The sequence below is a fragment of the Ornithorhynchus anatinus genome, chromosome 19 (assembly GCF_004115215.2).
Source record: "Ornithorhynchus anatinus isolate Pmale09 chromosome 19, mOrnAna1.pri.v4, whole genome shotgun sequence".
NCBI classification, from domain to species: domain Eukaryota; kingdom Metazoa; phylum Chordata; class Mammalia; order Monotremata; family Ornithorhynchidae; genus Ornithorhynchus; species Ornithorhynchus anatinus.
Genome location: NC_041746.1, coordinates 25,580,507 through 25,600,193, shown reverse-complemented (window position 1 = coordinate 25,600,193; position 19,687 = coordinate 25,580,507). Strand labels below are relative to the sequence as shown.

Genomic DNA, 19,687 nt, shown 5'->3' with positions numbered 1-19,687 from the left:
TGATTGGCGGAGAGGCGGTGGGGGCGGGGCCGGCGGGAGGGGTGGTGATTGGCGGAGAGGCGGGCGGGGGCGGGGCCGGCGGGAGGGGTGGTGATTGGCGGAGGGGCGGTGGGGGCGGGGCCGGCGGGAGGGGAGGTGATTGGCGGAGAGGCGGGGGCGGGGCGGTGATTGGCGGCGAGGGGGCGGGGCCGCGTCGGAGGGCTGCGATTGGCGGCGGGGCGGCGGGGGCGGGGCCGCGGCGCCGGGCTGCGATTGGCGGAGAGGCGGGCGGGGCGGGGGCGGGGTTTGTGGCCCCGGAAGGAGCGGGCCGGAGGTGGCCACGTCCGCGGGAGCCCGAGGTCCCTGCAGGTGGGTCCGCCGCCCGCGCCCCCCTCCCCTCCCCCCTCCCCCCTCCCCCCTCCCCGAGCAGGGACTCCCCAAACCCCCCCTCTGGACAGAGGGTCCCCAATTCCCCCTCCAAGTAGTGGCCCCCCAAATCCTCCCCTCTGGACGGAGGGTCCCTGATCCCCCTCTCTGAGCAGGGGCTCCCCAATTCCCCCCCCCCCCCGGGCAAGGGACCCCCACGATTTCCTCCTCCCCCGGACAGGGGGTCCCCAATTCCTCCTCGGGACATGGGGTCCCCAATCCTCCTCCAGGCAGAGGCTTCCCCCATCCCAGCCTCTGGGAAGGGGGGGACCCCCGATCTCCCCACGCCCCCTCCGGACAGAGGGTCCCTGATCCCCCTGTCCGGGCAGGGGCTCCCCAATTTTCCCCCCAAGTAGGGGCTCCCCAATTTCTTCCTTCAGACAGGAGCTCTCCAATTCCCCTCTCTGCACAGGGGGTCCCCAATTCCCCCTCCAGGTAGAGGCTCCCCAATTTCCTCCTCCAGGCTGATCCCCCTCTCCGGGCGGGGGCTCCCCAGTTCTCCTCTCTGGACAGAGGGTCCCCAATTCCCCCTCCAAGTAGTGGCCCCCCCAAATCCCCCCCTCTGGACGGAGGGTCCCTGATCCCCCTCTCTGAGCAGGGGCTCCCCAATTCCCCCTCCAGGTGGTGGCTTCCCACTTCCCCCCTCGGGCCCCCCTCCGGACAGGGGCTTCCCCATTCCCCCATTCCCCCATTTCTCCCTCCAGGCAGGAGTTCCCCAATTCCCCCTGGGCATAATAAATAATGTTGGTATTTGTTAAGCGCTTCCTACGTCCAGAGCCCTGTTCTAAGCGCTGGGGGAGCTACAGGGTCATCAGGTGGTCCCACTTGGGGCTCAGAGTCTTCGTCCCCATTTGACAGATGAGGGAACTGAGGCACAGAGAAGTTAAACGACTTGCCCACGGTCACACAGCTGACAAGGGGCAGAGCGGGGATTCGAACTCATGACCTCTGACTCCCAAGCCCAGGCTCTTTCCACTAAGCCACGCTGCTTCTCTGGGCACCCCAACTCCTCCCTCTAGGCAGGGGCTCCCCAATTTCCCCCCCCCCCCCCGGGGGCAGGGATTCCCCAGTCCCCTCTCCAGGCAGGGGCTCCCTTACTCCCTCCAGGTGAGGCGTCCCCAATTCCCCGTCCAGGCAAGGGCCCTCCAATCCTCCCCGGGATAATAATGTTGGTATTTAAGCGCTTACTCTGTGCCGAGCACTGTTCTAAGCGCTGGGGTAGACACAGGGGAATCAGGTGGTCCCACGTGGGGCTCACAGTCTTCATCCCCATTTTACAGATGAGATCACTGAGGCACAGAGAAGTGAAGTGACTGAGGATAGCAGCTTCCCTGTCTCTTCCCCCTCCCCCCCCCCCCGCCCTGCTCCTAGGCAGGGGTTCCCCAACTTCCCCTCCAGGCAGGGGCTCCCTACCCCCCACCCCTCGGGGAAAGGCTCCCCAACCCCCCAGCATTGCCCCTTCATCTTGAGTGCCAAAGCCACCCACCCCTTCCACCTTCAGGACAGATTCTCCCAGCCTAAGCTCCCCTTTTAATAACAATAATAATAATGTTGGTATTTGTTAAGCGCTTACTGTGTGCCGAGCACTGTTCTAAGCGCTGGGGTAGACACAGGGGAATCAGGTGGTCCCACGTGGGACTCACAGTCTTCATCCCCATTTTCCAGATGAGGGAACTGAGGCCCAGAGAAGTGAAGTGACTCGCCCAAGGTCACACAGCAGACAAGTGGCAGAGCCGGGATTCGAACTCATGACCTCTGACTCCAAAGCCTGGGCTCTTTCCACTGAGCCACGCTGCTCTACCTCCCCCAGCTTCACCTCTCCTCAACTAAACCCTCTTTTCCCCCCTTTCCCTCTGCTCCTCCTCCCCCCCCCCCCCCCGAGCGCTGTGCTCGTCCGCTCCACTGCATCTATTTTAATTACCCTATTTATTTTGTTAATGAGATGTACATCGCCTTCGTTCTATTTATTTGCTATTGTTTTAATGAGATGTCCCGTCCCCTCGATCCTCTTTGTCGCCACTGTTCTCGTCTCCCCCGATTAGACCGTGCGCCCGTCTCTGTCTGTCTCTATCTGTCGCCGATCTGCCCATTCCAAGCGCTTAGTACAGTGCTCTGCACATAGTAAGCGTTCAGTAAATACTACTGAATGAATAAATTCAGCCACTCTCCAGGCGGAGGGCGAAAGGGCTCTGAGCTGCAGGTGGGCAGAGAGGAGACGAACAGGCCGAAGTGGCCGGAGAGAGTCCAAGAGCCGCAGCGGCACATCCGAAAACTCTCCCAGCACAATAATAATAATGTTGGTATTTGCGAAGCGCTTACTACGTGCAGAGCACTGTTCTAAGCGCTGGGGGAGATACAGGGTCATCAGGTTGTCCCACGTGGGGCTCACAGTCTTCATCCCCATTTTACAGATGAGGAAACTGAGGCACAGAGAAGTTAAGCGACTCGCCCACAGTCACACAGCTGACGAGTGGCAGAGCTGGGATGCGAGCACAACCAGAGCCACCCAGGAAGAAGAGTTTAAGGACTCTCAATGAAGAATAATAATAATAGTATTAAGCGCTCACTGTGTGCCAAGCACTATTCTAAGCGCTGGGGTAGATGCCAGGTCGTCAGGTTGTCCCACATGGGGCTCACAGTCTTCGTCCCCATTTTACAGGTGAGGCGCAGAGAAGTTAAGCGACTTGTCCAAAGTCACACAGCTTTCCAAGTGGCAGAAGCGGGATTAGGATCCATGACCTCAAGCCTGTGCTCTTTCCGTGGTATTTGTTAAGTGCTTACTATGGACAACCTGATTCCCCTGTATCTGCCCCAGCGCTTAGAACAGTGCTCTGCACATAGTAAGCGCTTAACAAATACCAACATTATTATTATTATTAACAAATACCAACATTATTATTATGTGCCAATCCCTGTTCTATGTGCCGGGGTAGTTACAGGGTATTCAGGTTGTCCTACCTGGTGCTCAAAGTCTTAATCCCCATTTTACAGATGAGGTAAGTAAGGCACTGAGAAGTTAAGTTTGTTGGGTGTTTAAGCGCTTACTATGTGCCAAGCACTGTTCTAAGCGCTGGGGTCGCTACAGGGTAATCGGGTTGTCCCATGTGGGGCTCACACTTTTAATCCCCATTTTACGGATGAGGTCACTAAGGCGCCGAGAAGTTAAGTGACCTGCCCAAGGTCACACAGCAGACAAGTGGCGGAGCCGGGATTAGAACCCACGTTCTCGGACTCCCAAACCCGTGTTCTTTCCACTGAGCCACGGCTGCTTCTCGAAACACGGTGTCTTATGTCACCAGCAGTTCTGACTCATTTTTCGGGTTTGGTGTTTTTCTCTGGCCCCCCTTAAATCAGAAATGGCTTCCTAGCATTTATTTTGAGGGTGTTTCTGCACTGTCCGTGGCCTAGTGGAAAGAGCCCGGGCTTGGGAGTCAGAGGTCGTGGGTTCTAATCCCGGCTCCGCCACTGATCAGCTCTGCGACTCTGGGCAAGTCACTTCACTTCTCTGGGCCTCAGTTCCCTCATCTGTAAAATGGGGATGAAGACTGTGAGCCCCACGCGGGACAACCTGAGGACCCTGTATCTACCCCCAGCGCTTAGAACAGTGCTCGGCACCTAGTAAGCGCTTAACAGATACAATCATTATTATTATTTGATGATAACTTAGTGGTAGTGTGCTGAAATCCACGCAAGGAGAGGTGTGTGCTAGACCCCCACATTCCACACCAGGCATTTCCAGCAGCCTTTGCCACTCTCCTTGTCTCACCCTTTCCTAATCTCTCGGACATTTCTGTAACCTCTGCTCAAGAAGAGCTACTCCACCCCGTATTGCCACATGCCTGGCTGGTGTGTGGGCTTATTGCTGGGTCTCACTTTGAGACTGGGCTTCGTTATGTCTTCAGTCAATCATTTATTGAGGCCCAAACAGGGTGAGCCACTTGGGAATGTTTAACGGAACAAAGGCACACATTCTCAACCCTCAAGGACCTCAAGGTTAGGGTCCGGGGGAAGACAGACAAAAATGCCTTACCAAAGTAATCATTACGAATGCCGTGAGAGGGCAGTGCTTTTATTAGGGGACTGTGCTTCGGAGAGCCTGACGTTGAGCCGTCGACTTGTTTTTGTCTTTAAAGGGTATTCGTTAAGCACTTACTGTGTTCTTTTCTTTTTAGTATGTGTTAAGCGCTTACTATGTGCCGAGCCCCGTTCTAAGCGCTGGGGTAGATACAGGGTCATCAGGTCGTCCCACGTGAGGCTCACAGTTAATCCCCATTTTCCAGATGAGGTCACTGAGGCACAGAGAAGCGAAGTGACTCGCCCACGGTCACACAGCTGACAAGTGGCAGAGCCGGGATGCGAACCCATGACCTCTGACTCCAAAGCCCAGGTTCTTTCCACTGAGCCATGCTGCTGTGCCAGGCACTAAGTACTGGGTTAGATAGCAGCTAATCAGGTTGGACACAGTCCCTGTCCCACATGGGACTGTCAGTCTTAATCCCCACTTTACAGATGAGGGAACTGAGGCCCAGAGAAGCGCAGTGACCCGCCCCACAGCAGACAAGTAGCGGAGCTGGGATTAGAACCTACGACCTTCTGACTCCCGGCCGGGTGCTCTGTCCATTAGGCTACACTGCTTCTCTGTGATTCTTTGCAAAGCGCTACGTACCAGCTACTGTTCGAAGCGCTGGGATAGATACAAACTGATCAGCTTGGACACGGTTTGAATGGCATCTGTGGTTTGTCGGCTATTTTTGATATCACGGTTGGCGTCCACAGTGAATCAGGCAGTGATCGGTCCAGCAGCGCACCGTATCGGGTGACTTTTAATACAATATATTTTCCAAGTCGTGCTGGAGGACAGCGACTGGATGAGGACGACCACAGCGATGCAGTGGTCACCTGGTTCTCCTCCCACCTCTTTGACCGCTCCTGTCACGTTCACTGGCTTTTTTTCCATCGCTCGTCCCGCTTACTCCGCTCACGCGACACTCTCTGCTTGCGTGGCTTCAGCTTCAGCTCTGCTTCCTCCGCTCTTCCGCTCAGATCGCAAACTAGGCCTCGCCGCGCGTCCGCCACGTGACCTTGGCCAAGTCGCCCCGCTTCTCTGTGCCTCGGTTACCTCGTCTGTAAAATGGGGATTCAGTCCTCCTCCTTCCTACCTAGACTGTGAGCTCCGTGTGGGACGGGGACTGTGTCCCAGCTGATTATTGCATCTCTTCTCCAGCGCTTGGCACGTAGTAAGCACCATAACCAAAAAAATCTGGCCCTTTTTAGACTTTTGAAAGGGCGGGCTGGGTGCCGGGGAGGCAGAACAATGAGCGTATTGGTTTCAGAGGAAGGTTGGGCGTGAACTGCCACGGGTGAGGCTTTCGGCCACCCCCAGGAGGCTGCCGTCCCACTTGCCCACGGCAGGCCCGCCTCTTCCATCCGCAGGCATGGACCTGGAGGCTCTGGAGAAGTGGTCGGCCCGACATGCCAAGCCCCAGGGCGCGGCCCTCCACTACGGGACGGCGGGCTTCCGGGCCAGGGCGGAGCTCCTCGACCACGTCATGTTCCGCATGGGGCTGCTGGCGGTCCTCAGGGCCAAGAAGACCAAGTCCGCCATCGGGGTCATGGTCACGGCCTCGCACAACCCTGAGGTAAGGGGGAGCGTGGCCCCGGGCACGGGGTCTCCTCCTGCGGGCTCCCGGGATCGCCAGCCTCTCCTCTCGAGGGAGGCTGACGTCGGGTGGGGGGGCGAGCGACCCTGAAGGCTCTGCGGCCTACCGGACCGACCCCGGGCGGAGCCGCGACTCTAGGGCTCGGGCCGGCACAGGAAGCGGCGGCCGGGCTCACCCGCGTCACGGGCAAAGTGGCCGTCGCCTCCCGGCCCTGACTCAACTGGGGCGGCGGCCAGGCGGGGTCACTCCCAGTTGCCAGCGGATGTGCCTTTGCTTGGATTCGGGGCCGGGCTGAGGGAGAAGCGATCGTCAGAGGGTGGCGGGAGTGAAGAGGTCATCGTCATCTTCAGTTTCAAAATATGAGTTCAATCCTTTTCATGATGATCAACGCATGATTTTTGCATCCCAAGACTTTAGCCGGTTTCAGCGTCTTGCAGTGGGGGCATGTCTCGTGGGACGATTGTAATCGTGTCGTTCGCTTGCATCGACTGTCTTTTCAAGGAAGACAACGGCGTGAAGCTGGTTGACCCTCTGGGGGAAATGCTAGCCCCTTCCTGGGAGGAGCACGCTACCCACTTAGCCAACGCCGAAGAGCGGGAGATGGCCGGCGTGCTTGTTGACATCAGCCAGAAGGAAGCGGTGGACCTGCAGCACGACGCCCTGATAGTGATCGGTCGAGATACCAGGTGACTGGAAAAGGTACCGGGGCGGAGACAGAGCAGGGAGAATCATGGCAAGTGAGAGGCAGAGTGGCCTAGTGGCTAGAGCACGGGCCTGGGAGTCAGAAGGACCTGACTTTTAATCCCAGCTCCGCCACTTGTCTGCTGTTTGACCTCAGGCAAGTGACTTCACTTCTCTGGGTCTCAGTTACCTCATCTATAAAATAAGAGATTAAGATCGTGAGCCCCATATGGGACAGAGACTTAGATCTTGTATCTACCCCAGTACTTAGTACAGGGCAAGGCACATAGTAAGCGCTCAACAAGTACCTTAAAAAATAGAAGCCGAGAGCCCCTCTGGGCTCAAGGTGATGACCCGTCTCCTCCGTTTCTCCCCTCCTCTCTGGGCACAGAATCACTGAGTCACCCACTAGGGCACCCACAGAAATCAATTTTATTTATTGAGCGCATGCTGTGTGCAGAGCATTGTGTTCAGCGTTTGGAAGCACATACCAGACACATTCCTTGCCCACAATGAGCTTACCCTCTAGAGGGAGAACAGGCATTAATATAAACCAAGAAGGTCTCTTGGGATCTGCCCTTTCCTCCTCCTCCTCTTCTTCCTCCCACGGTCCCTGCTCCTGTTAGGGGTCGGGGGTCCAACCCTGCTGACCTCTGCTACCGAGATGGTGAGACAGGGCCAGCCAATCCTGTTTGTTAGGTCCCATGCCGGGCTTGTTTTTAGGGAAACAGGGAGGAAGCGTGGTCTGAATGCAAGAGCACGGGAGTGGGAGACTGGCACTTTGTGTCCTAATCCCAGCTCTGCCCTTTACCTGCTGTTTGACTAAATCTCCCTGGATCTGTTGCCTCATGTAAGTGGTGTTAAGACAGTCGCCCTCCCTGTCCATTATATTAGGAACCCCATGTTTCACAGAGACCTGATAATCTACCCCAGTGTTAGTGCAGTGCTTGTCACGTAGCAAGCGTTTAATAAAAAGAATTGAGGAAACATGTTTCTTTGAGAGAACGTGAGAGTGGAGCCTTGCTCTTTCCCGCACCAGTAAAAGCGAGACCCCCTGATTTGGCCTGGGCTCCGTATGACCTGTTTTCTAGGACAGAATTTTCTCTGGGCTACCCTGCTGACTTAGCACCAGCCTTTGGCTTTTGTGGAAATTGTTCTGTAAAATGCAACATCATAACTGTATCCTAAATGGGGAGCTTCAGGGGCTGAGGGGAAGACTAGTTCAAATATGCCCTCTATGCATGTGGATGGGATTCTTAAGGGCGAGTTGAAACAGTGCATGATCATCTGCAGGCTGCTGCTTAATTGGCCTCAGCCCTGACCTCAGGGGAGATGAACATTTTAGGAAAAAGTTGTCCTCACGCTCAGCATTGTCCTCTCTGATTAAAAAAAATCCAGTGAGCCTGGCACCTGGTTCCGTAGCCTTTTGTTTTTATTCTCAGCAAGAGAGCTTTTGACCCCACACATCTTTTTCCAGTGTGTTTTTGCCCACAAAGATTTGGGTGAGCCAAGCTAAACTGCATTCTTTATAGGCAGAGGAGGAGCGGTACTCTTTTTTGGGAGAGGTAGGGGAAGAGGTTTGGGGGAAGGAGGGTTCTCTGTTTCCTTCGGCACTCAAGTCTGTGCGACTGAAGTCTGTGAGTTCGAGACCCTTGCCAGGAACTCATCCTGGATTTCACAGCACAGCCTTGCTTAAAACTTTGGTTTTGCATTTTCAGAGGAAGTAATCCTATTTTCCCTCCTCTCTTCCTCCCACGCTCCCGCTATCCGGTCCCTTTCCATTCGAGGCCGAGCAGTGAGAAGCTTTTGAAGGCTGTGGTAGACGGTGTGACCATTTTAGGAGGCCAGTACCATGGTATGTAACGTAATGCTTTGGTTTGCGGTTTGGGGTAGGCCCCGAGATCGTACCTTCGGGGCGGGTAGCAGCGGCTTTGAGTGAAAGGCACTGATGGTTCGGTTCCGTTTCTGTGACCGTGAGGAAAATAGTGCAGTTACTCTGTTCCCCAGGGCAGTTACTTTCTTCTCTGGCCCTCACCCACATAAGCAAAGCCTGGTGTGCCTCCTGGCCAGCCCACAAAGGCAGTTCAGTCCAGGTATTTATGGAGCACTTACTGTGTGCTGTGCACTGTACTGAGCACTTAGGAAGGTACAGTACAACAGAGTTGGTAGATTCATTCCCTGTTCATAAGCTTACTCTCTAGAGGGCCACTAGAGCACCAGGCCGCTCCCTTCAGAAGAAAGTGTTTAACGAGAGTGTCTTTTTAATGTCTGTCCCCATTTCCTCATGGACCTAATCGGGTGGTACACGGCATAAAATTCCCTGAGCCAGTGGCAGCGGCGTTCTAGCCTGCACACTGTGTAATGCCGAGTAAAGGAGGGAGAATCTTTCCAGGGTTAAATCCTTTCATTCTTCTGCCCACCTCACTGCTGAGAAATGGAATTTCCTCGGCTGTGACTCCCTCTACTACCGCCAAAAGTGGTCACGTCAGAGAGGGGGAGTCGTTTCTGATCGCACGGGAAGCTTGTCGGTTTACCTCAGAGCCCTGTTTAGAACTGGATCTTGGGGGCTCTGGCCTCTTAAAGATTTCCCTAGTGGGTTTTCCGGCCGGCTTTTCCCGGGCGTGAATCCTCTCCCATTTGAGTAAGACTATGGTGGCCCTCTGTTCACCCGGCAGATTACAGGTTGGTAACGACACCCCAGCTGCATTACATGGTGTGCTGCCGGAACACCGGTGGGGGTTACGGGAAGGCCACGGCAGAAGGTTATTACCAGAAGCTCTCCCAGGCCTTTACGGAGCTGACGGAAGAGGTAATAAGCCTGTTTTTTATTACAAAAGTAATAGTGGTTACGGGTGATTCTGTTGGATTGGGATTAAATCAGGGGTTCTCAACTCAGAACGGTCTGATGAATTTGGAAGATCTCTCTCTCGCTCTCGTTTTTACCTCTTAGAAAAACAGAGAACCCACTTGGCTGTCAGTGAGACAGTGTGGTGACTGAGTAGTGTTCAAGGCCACCAGATTTGAGCACTGTTAAAATGTTTGTAAAATTTGTTTCGCCCTCTGGCATTAAAGCCCTGTACAATGGGTCAGATGTGTACGGTGTGAGGTAAGGCAGGTAGTGAGTGCCCTAAAATGTGCCCAGATCTTTAGCCACTGGGGAAAGAGCTGCCAGGGGGCAGGAGGACAGTGAAAAAAATTGGGAGTTATCAATCAATCATATTGACTGAGCACCTATTGTGTGCAGAGCACTGTACTAAGCTCTTGAGAGAGTACAATACAGCAGAGTTGGTAGACTAAGTCCTATAATCCTCTAGAGTTTCACCACATGGCATTACAGCACCAGGTGCCTATCTAATGGTAGAGCTGGTGGTGTTTTCCTTTGTCAGGGTGATGTGTATGTTTTTGAATGTGCATTAAGTAGACACACCTAACACACGATACGTAAACATGGGTTTTAATCTTAAATTTAAAACCATCAAAGAAACGGTCAGAGCTTCTTTCACATCTTTTCCCTTCGGTTAATTAATTATGGTATGTGTTATTGCTAAGTATCCAGCACTGCTCTAAGCGCTAGGGAGTCATACAAAGTTTACGAAATGGGCCACAGTGCCCTGTCCCCCCGGAGGCTCACAGCCTAAGTAGGGGTCTAACGGTCAGGCCCCGCCGGGCCCTCTCCTCATCCCTTGTATCCACAGGCCACCCGCGGCGTAGAAAGTCCCAGGCCCCTGAAGGTGGACTGCGCCAACGGGATCGGAGCTCTGAAGCTGGCGGAGATGCGGCGCTACCTCCCCCGAGCTGTGCCCGTGCAGCTCTGCAACGACGGCTCCACTGGGAGGCTCAACCACCTGTGTGGCGCCGACTTTGTCAAAAGCCAGCAGAAGCCTCCGCAGGGTAAGCGCTCCCGGTCTCCCCTCCCCTGGCCAGGGGCCTTGACGGGCTGGCACACCCTAGTTCCCTCTGCTCTGCTCTCCTGGGGCCTGTGCAATCCAGAGAGGACAGGCAGTCTTCCGGGGAGCAGTTAAGCTTGGCGGGGGCTTAGAAAGAGCGCGGAAGACACAAACGGCGATTCCAGGGCACATGGCGCTCTCCTGTTCCCTCAACCAAAGGGGAAAGATGGCCTAGAGGCAGCCCAGCTGCTGAATTGGCCAGGCCCAGATTTTGGCTCTTGGCTCCGGGCCGTGGTTGGTGGTGCGGCGGTGGGTAGCTGATGCCAGCCTTCTCTCTCGGGTGGGACTAGGGCTGGAAATCAAGGCCGACGAGAAGTGCTGCTCCTTCGACGGGGACGCAGACAGAATCGTCTACTACTATGTGGACGCCGAAAGCCACTTCCACCTTTTGGACGGAGACAAAATCGCCACCTTGATTAGCAGCTTTCTAAAGGAGCTGCTCCTGCAGGTGAGGCTGGAAATGCCTGTTTCATCCTCCTTAAGGTCCCCTCCTCCTGCTCTGGTCACAGGCAAACTATGCTACCTGGCAAGGAGTTTGTACTCTTTGATGGCCTCTAGCATGGTTAATGAGTTTTTACTTGAACTGACCCTCAACAGTTATGTACATATCTTTAAATTATCTATGGTAAATCATTTTATTTGTATTGTCTGCCTCCCCCTCTAGACTGGAAACCCATTATGGGTGGGGAACATGTCTGCTAATTCAGTTGTATTATTCCCTCCCAAGCGCTCAGTACAGTATTGTACACATAATGAGGCCTCAGTAAACACTATTGATTGCACAGGAGTAAGGGAAGTTCTGCCAGAAATTACTCATTTGCTTGGGGGGGCAGCATCATGGAATTTTAGAAAGAACGTTACATTGCCCCTCTAGAACATGTCTGAAAATGATGGGTGACTGTCACAAATACTGCTTTTAAACTTCAAGGTGAGCATTATGTGTTCTTCAGATGTAGAATATGTGTGTGCATCTCCCAAATGATGGTTTTGGTTTGCCCAGACAGGAGAAAATTTGCAGATAGGAGTGGTGCAAACTGCGTATGCTAATGGAAGTTCAACTCGCTATCTTGAAGAAGTCATGAAGGTAACTTTTATTTTCACTCTCTTGTAAAAGGCAAGTCGGGTCAGTGAGACTATTAGTTACAATAGCATTTTCACAAAGGAATGGCCTCTTGGCCTCAGGTGAGGCTGGGTTGGAAGTTCTGCTTCGACTTTGAGGGCAGAGATGCCGCGGCTGGAGCGAGGTGGCTGCTAAGGGTTCTGGATAGCTGGATGACAGTTCCTTTCCTTTTCACTGGGAGAAGGAAGAGAAAGTGAACGAAACTGGTGTGCCACAGGCCAGGGAGGATTGCTGCATTCTCACTGACACAGCCAGCCTCTGCTTGTGTCCCACTCCTTTCCAATTCCTGCCTGGCTGCCTTTTAGCAGGTTGGAGTTCAGTGAGGGAGGGTGGAGGGATGCCCCCCGTCCCCCACAATGTCACCTCACAGTATGCTGTCCTGAACCGAGTCCACCTGGATGACATTCAGCCTCCTATAACTGTTCACACATGCTCACTGCTTTCTCCCTTCAGAAACAATCCGGAGGGCAAGGGCCAGGGAAGCTGGAGTCTTAGACTTTGTGTAAATTTTGGTTAAAATCTGTGTTCTGCATCCTAGGTGCCTGTACACTGTACCAAAACAGGAGTAAAGCACTTGCACCACAAAGCCCAGGAGTTTGACATTGGAGTCTACTTTGAAGCGAACGGTCACGGCACGGTAAGTTCCTATTCGAGCGGGCCACCTGGAGACAAGAAAATGAAAACCGTAATAATAATAATGGGCATTTGTTAAGCACTCACTCTGATCAAAGTGTTGCAGTGGAATTAGCAACTTCCCCTCTGCATACAACACAGGTCCTGGGTGTCAGAAGGATCTGGATTCTAATCCCGATTTCACCACTTGTCTACTGTGTAACCTTGGACAAGTCACTTAACTTCTCTGTGCCTATTCATCTCACCAGTAAAATGGAGATTAGGACTGTGTCGAACCTGATTAGCTTGTATCTACCCCAGTGCTTAACAAATACCATTATTATTATTATTTCTCACCCAGAGTTCAGGAGGTTGCAGGTGTTTTGTCCTGAAAGCCAACCATGCCTGACTGGTTAATCTTGAATCTACCCTAGCACTTAAATACCACAGTACCTGAGCTCCCTACCTCTTTAGAATCGATCCTGGCCATGGTAGAATTCTCAGTTCCTTCGACTTCTGAATAGTCAGGTATTCAGAACAGGATACTCCAGCCCCAAACTTAAGAGCACCTGGAAAGCAATGAATTTGCTGTCATTTCTCCTGACTGTACTTACAGAATTTTGCTTGGAGGCGGGTCTGGGCTTATTAAGTGTGGCTTCAGTTTTACTCTGTCATCCAAAGATCCTGTTCAGTAAAGCTGCTGAGGCGAAAATAAGACAACTCGCAAAGGAGGAAACGGATGAGAAAAAAAGGAAAGCTGCAAGGATGCTTGAAAATATGATTGATTTGACAAACCAGGTAAGAGCGGAAGTGGAGGGACCTTCCAGGGTTTGTGCCAACGCAGCAGAGGGCCTGAGGCTGAGGTTCCCCTCAGCAGCTTCTAGCCGAAGCACCTAGAGAGCAAGACTGGGACTTTTGAACTTCCCTGTATATCGGCCTCTCAGCCTAATCCGTCCTATTTAAAGGTGTTTTTTTAGTGAAGAAACTACTTCACATAAAAGCTGTTTGCACCTGACCGAGGACCATTTAACATGAAATTAAGTTAGAGCAGAGGCCGCGGTGCTTCCAAAGCTTTTCAGCGCTTAGGTGACTGTGTTGTTCTTCCTACTCCGTAGACGGTGGGGGATGCCATTTCAGATATGTTACTGATTGAAGCGGTCTTGCTGCTGAAAGGCCTGACGGTACAGCAGTGGGACACCATCTACACTGACCTGCCAAACCGGCAGCTCAAAGTCAAGGTGAGGGGTGCCTGGGGCATGAGGGTTGGGTTGGGCACCCCCTCTTCTCTCTCCATCCTCTCCCTCCAGCCTTGTCGGAATTGTCAGGTGGTTTGGGAGGGTCGAGAGAGATCTCATCCTCCCATTCTACCGGGGGGACTGTCACTGTTTCTTGCTATATTGTTTCCCAAACGCTTAGTACAGTGCTCTGCACACAGTAAATGCTCAATAAATACAACTGAACGAATGACCATCCAGCAGCCAGAGAAGAGGAAAGGCCTGCCTTAGCAGCCCAATCTGATTTGAAGCCCAGGAACCTCTGAAAGACTCTTGGCTCGTGATGCTAGCTCTTCTGAACCTTGAAATAAACCTGGGGATTTAGAAGTGAGGGTGCAGGGAGCTGTCAACATGTTGCCCCCACCGTAACTGGGAGCGGTTGTTACGTACCCCTTCTAGGTCGCGGACAGGCGGGTGATTGACACGACGGATGCCGAGAGACGGGCGGTTTCGCCCCCGGGACTGCAAGAGGCGATCGATGAGCTGGTGAAGAAGTACAGGCAGGCGCGGGCGTTCGTGAGGCCCTCGGGGACGGAGGATGTGGTCCGCGTCTACGCCGAAGCCGACACCCAGGTTGGGATGCCTCCCCTACCTGGCACCAGGGAGCAGCAGGAGTTGCTCACTTTCTGAAATATTTCGCAGAAATATAAAGAAAGTTGTCTGACTTCACTAGGGTCAGGTTAAGGCCAGGGCAGTGGGGCTGTAACCAAACCAGAGCCTGAGGGCTTTGTTTCCCAGACTTCAGGCTGAAGCGTCTGAAACCCTCTGTGCCCAACGTCAGTTCCCAGGTGCCGTTAGCCCTCGTACCTGTTTGCCCAAGAGCCGCTGTTTTCTCCAGGTTGTGGTGTCGAGTCTCTTAATGCTGGGCGGTTGCTCCGGGCTCAGCTGAGCTCCTCCTAAGCAGGAATCTTAGTGCCCTTTCCTGGAGAAGGAAAACATTTCCAGCCTCTCAGGACAGTTGTTGACGTGGAAGGCCAGGTCACGGAAGAGATCAGATCACGTAATTACACTGCTCTCCTGGGAAAGGAAATTGGGTCCCCACCCACTCTGGAACTGGCAGGATCAGGGCTATTCTTTTGGCGAGTCGAACACCCAGAGTTGAAATAGCTCCTCACCCTGTCACTGCACTTTTTGGGGGGCCTTGTCGTTGCCAGGAGAATGCAGACGCTCTGGCGCAGGCTGTGAGCCTGGCCGTCTTCCGTGGGGCCGGAGGAGTAGGAGAGATGCCCGGGCCCGTCGGCTGAAGGAAGCGTCCACACAGCCGCCGACCAGATGACTTGGAAAGCTGTGACAATCTGAATGGTTACAAGGCACCACAACTGGAGTTTTCTAACAAGATCCTTCTTCTTTAACTGCTCGGGTTCCTTCCCAGTGATTGTTCAACCTGACCCTTCTCCCCCGTGGCTGCTTTGAGCTTGTATTTCTGCTGAAGGCAGTAAAATAAAGTTCTTTAGAAAGCATACTGTTATCTGCCTGATATCTGGGAGCATGGTTTGAGGGGCAAAGACTCTTTGCTCTACCGCTGGGGCATCTGGCTTATCTCCTGCCTGCGCTAGAAACAAAACAAGTTGGTGTGTTGTGGAATATTCAGGAGAGGCCTAGTGGCCCTTACCTTGGGTTCTGCAACCCTGCAGGTAGTTCAGTCTGGTGCACACATCTCCTCAGCTGCATTGGTTGTCCTGGAAAGATCTGTACAGATGGCAACAGTCCTGCTGAGAAAGTGGGGAAAATGTCCAGCAGAAAAAGCTAGAAAGAGGGGAGGCTCTACCCTTACTGCAAAACACTGGGAGTGGCTAAGAACTTGCTTGCCTGGGGCAAACCGTTGAGGCTGTGGTAGGAAATACGGCTGCCCCCTCCTTCTGGAGGAAGTTCCAACAGGGCAGTCTTCCTGCCACCTGCTCCAGGGATGGGCAGCGGCTGGTCAGAGGACCACCGCAGGTCAAGCCAGCGGGGAGGAGAGGAGTGACCCAAGCTGCCCCCAAAGTTCAGGACCTCCTTTCAGTCTGGCTGCTAGCAGGTCCCTGTTGGCTAAGCAAAGAGTGTTCGAGGTGCCCCGTTGTGTGGGATGGAGGACCACCCCCTACCAACCGCGGATTCAAATGAGACTTACCTGAGAGAACCTTTTCCTCAAGAATCAAAAACCTGGAGCTCTGCCGCTCCCAGTCCTGGTCGCCGATCGTTGAGGAGCTGGAGGGGAAGTGGGGCTGTAGCCTAGGGTGGGTCCTGGCTGGAGGAACAACTCACCTGGACATGGGCTCCCGTGGGCAGGAACAGGTCTCTCCATCCCCGCCGGGCCCAAGTGGACCAGCTTGCCCTCCCTGCCGTGGCTCAGCCGTCCGGCTGTACCTACTGAGGTGGGGAAGCGTCTCCTCAGGGGGGCCGGCGGCAGCTAATCCTAATCCTGGCTCGGAGGCAAGGCTGCGTCCGCCTGAGGGAAAGACTCTGCAGATGGCACAGTCGGTAAAGCCGGAAACGGGTAGAAAAAAAGTGCAACTTGTATTTTGCAGAGTTAAGACAGAACCCGGGACGATAAAACAAATGGACTATGTGTCTCTATACATCGCTTTCTATATATATACATATATATTCTGAGGCACCATAATCAATATGAGCCAACAATATTTAAACATGATTCAGACCACATCCAGAACGTTTGTTCCTATTTACAAATGCTTAAATTAAATACACCCCGACAGGATTTGTTACATAGAAAATAAAAAAGAAAAACCGTCCAACCGGGAAGCAGCAGGACGGAGGGGTTGGGGAGGGGGGTCCCTTTGCAACAGTTCCATGATGTCAAAGCCAAGTCTGTGCTCACGTTTTGATCACCCCTTCCAGAAAATCCTTCTCCACGGTCTCTTCGATTTTTTGCCTGGCTTTGCTGGAGAACATTTTCTGGTTTTCCGGCTTAATGTCCTTGGCGGGGAAGGCGCTGGGGTAGAGGGCGGGGCTCCCTGAGTGTCCCAGGCACCGGCTCGTGACTTTGCTGTTGAAGACCTGGCTGAGCGCGTTGAAGAAGGGCAGGAGCTGTTCGATGGAGCGTACGGTGTAGATCGTGAGCAGCAGGTGGCCCGGCTCCCAGCCCAGGGCCTTCCCCGCACTTTCTTCCTCGGGTGTTTTCTGCAGAGACAGGAGAGGAGCCGGCACCCGAAGAGTGAGAACAGCCCCTCAACCACCCCCACCCCGACACAAAGGGATCAGAAGCACCTGTTCTCAAGAGTCGAGGACGGGAGTGCCCCTCGCCCTTCCACCTGAGGGCTTAGTCCACGTGCTCCACTCACCCGGGGCCCATCATCACCGAGGGTCCCGAGTTGAGCAAGAAGGAAGAAAGGCGTCTCAGAACCCTCCCTCCTTATGGTTTTAGAAAAACCTCACCCAAGGAGGCAATCCGCAGACACTTGCAACGTTCGTTCTGCATGGTTTTAGAGGCACGTACTGGCTGAGAGACAATCATGATGTGCACTGCTGAAATAAGCTCTCAGCAGACTCCAGGCCAGCTGCATACCCTGATCCTCTAGCCTTCCCGCTCCTGTCAAGTGGCATCTCTGCAGTGGCCAATAGTCAATACCATACAATCTACTAGGTTAATATAAAGATATCTACGAAATGATCAAAAGATAAGTGTGGCCTAGTGGAAAGAAGCTATTAGTAGTCAGGGCACCTGGCTTCTAATGTCAGCCCTGCCACATGTCTGCTATGTGACCTTGGGCAAGTCACTTCACTTCTCCCTGCCTGTTTGCTCATCTGTAAAATGGGGATTCAGTACCTCCTACTTAGACTGTGAGCCCCATGTTCAACAGGGACTCTCTCTTGCCTGGTTTAACTGTGTCTATCCCAGCGCTTAGAACAGTGTTTGACAAATAGGAAACACTTAAATCCCATAATTAACTGTTATTCAGATACAGGCTACCCTACTCTCCCAATTTCACTTCTGCTTGCTAGATCTTCCTAAAATTTTTCTGATGCCTGGGTCCCTGCACAGTCATATATGTCAAAAATTGACTTGTCTTCTCATATTGCAAGACTAATTTTTCACATAATCCTGTCAAGGAAACTAGACAGAGTCCTTAACACCTCATCTTCCATTTTTCCAGAGAAGTATTTCACCAGGCCAGGGCTTACCCGAGGATTACGTAAACCAAAAGAGAAGAAGAATTACATTACCTTTGTCCTTTTCCGCAGCAATTTTGCCAGTCGTACCACATAAGGTTTAAATTCCCGCTGATGTGTACCTTGCCTTCGTACTTCTAACCCTGAATCATCGGATGCTTCGGGAATAAAGGCCCAGCGGTACCTGCCATTCAAAGAAAAAAAAAGTCACTGCTGGACTATTCTGGCTTCTCAGGGGCTTGGAGGACATACGAGTCTCAGTCGTTCATCTGGTTCTGACCCCAGAAACAAGAAATGGTGCCTTGAAAAAATTCACAATTATGGAACCAGATTCTCTCTTCCTCCCAAGGTAAAAATACTTTAGGTGAGAGAGACACCCACTTGAAAATATCAGTTTGCTCTATTTCTTCAGTTCTAAGAGCCGACCCAAGGCCAGGAGAACCATATCAAAAAAACAGGCAATTTAGGGAAATGCAGCGCCGATCCTGCCTCCCCTCTCAACCCAGAAACCCTGGCGCTACCTTGTCCTCCTGGCCTACTTCCCCGCTGACCTTTCCTGCCTCACCTGCTGCTAGCCCAGGCCAGCGGGCCTACCAAGTGGGCAGCAGCTTTCAGTCTGATGGACTCCTGGGCCAATCAGGAGGCAGTGTAGTAATCTCTTCTTTGGGTTTTCTAGCCTTAGTAACCACCCGGGGTTACTAAACTGTCTACCCAACTGGATTACAGAAGATGAAACGCAGATGAAAAGGGGATGAGCTGGGAGTGTGATGCAGGCCAAAGAAGGGGGAGAGGAGATGGCAGACGGGGCCTGAGGGAAGAATCCAAGGGTTTCTTCAGGACCTGAAGAGAGGATCCAGGAGTGGGATTCTAGAAGACCCAACTAGGACACAGCCCTACAGGCTGGAGAACCCCAGGATCCCAAGGGATCATGGATGGAACACAGCCATATTCCTGTGAAATGGAGCCTCCCTATCCCCAGCCTGATTCAGGATGAGTATATTCACTAGACCTACATGAACCCAAGGGAAAGTGAAAGGCAAACCCATAAGTAACACAAACTGGCAATTTTTGTTTTTCAGAAAGATTCCAAGGGCAAAATTAAATGGCATTTCAAAAGACCAAACCACATTGTTCCCTTTCATTTACTTACATTTGAAACTGGGGAAGGTTTTCTGAGGGCAGCGCCAGAGCCAAATCCAGAAACTTGCAGGCCGAGAGGTACAGGTTCAACCACCGCTGGCTGTTATAGGAAGTAGAGAAGCCATTACCCCCTGTGTATGTGGTCTCCAACCCAGCCACAGAGGGGCCTGCAGTCCTGGAGGCAGAAGGAAATACGGTCAGGAGAGGCAGACGGCTATCAACATGAGCTTTTGGAAAGGTCTCGCATTTCTGTTTGGTTGAATGATCCAGTTGCCCATCTTCATCCAATTCACTATTATTTATGGAGCCAGACAACACTTGCCATTTGTGGGAGCTATAGTGTGCCCAGATTGTCAGACTGGTAGACTGATGAATGGTAAATCATTAACATCAGTGAGAAAAAGGAAGGGAAGAAGGTGGCCTAGGACACAGAGAACAAGACTGACTCTTTGTGGGTTTGTGAGTTCAGGCCCTGTAGGAAGTGCCTCCCTCCAGCTCTTGGACAAGCCAAATATCAAGGCCACCTGTCAGACCGTATGAAGGGATGGGAGAGGAAATGAAACGAAAGGGAAGTGGGACATGAAGTACCCAAAATGGGAATACCCTGGAATAATAACCATTTCATCCATACATCCTGACAGACCAAGATTAGCTAAAAATCCATTGAGAAAACATTTCTGTCTCTCTAGTGCAAGATTCTCTGCATGTGGCAGATAGGAAACTACATTCAGGTGGGGT

General features: G+C 52.8%; 2 protein-coding genes across 12 annotated transcripts in view; one reads left to right on the top strand and one right to left on the bottom strand.

Annotated features, from left to right (window-relative positions):
* The first annotated feature begins 289 nt into the window (after positions 1-289).
* PGM3 (phosphoglucomutase 3) lies at positions 290-15,159 on the top strand. Its single transcript, XM_029047658.1, has 13 exons — positions 290-348; positions 5,839-6,044; positions 6,567-6,751; positions 8,534-8,601; positions 9,422-9,555; positions 10,442-10,637; positions 10,984-11,141; positions 11,694-11,777; positions 12,352-12,450; positions 13,107-13,223; positions 13,541-13,663; positions 14,099-14,272; positions 14,854-15,159. Exons 2-13 carry the CDS (start codon positions 5,841-5,843, stop codon positions 14,941-14,943), a joined length of 1,632 nt encoding a protein of 543 aa, XP_028903491.1. The 5' UTR covers positions 290-348; positions 5,839-5,840; the 3' UTR covers positions 14,944-15,159.
* DOP1A (DOP1 leucine zipper like protein A) overlaps positions 11,761-19,687 on the bottom strand; it is a 66,564-nt gene continuing 58,637 nt past the window's right edge. For 3 of the 11 annotated variants that reach the window (XM_029047656.1, XM_039914824.1, XM_029047657.1), the window contains 3 exons: positions 18,960-19,124; positions 17,864-17,993; positions 16,177-16,819 (listed from right to left, as the gene is read on the bottom strand). In XM_029047656.1, the coding sequence (XP_028903489.1) occupies positions 16,514-16,819; positions 17,864-17,993; positions 18,960-19,124 (601 nt within the window). In that variant the 3' untranslated portion in view covers positions 16,177-16,513. The other 8 variants (XR_003753765.1, XR_003753769.1, XR_003753766.1 and 5 more) reach the window with 7 other exon arrangements.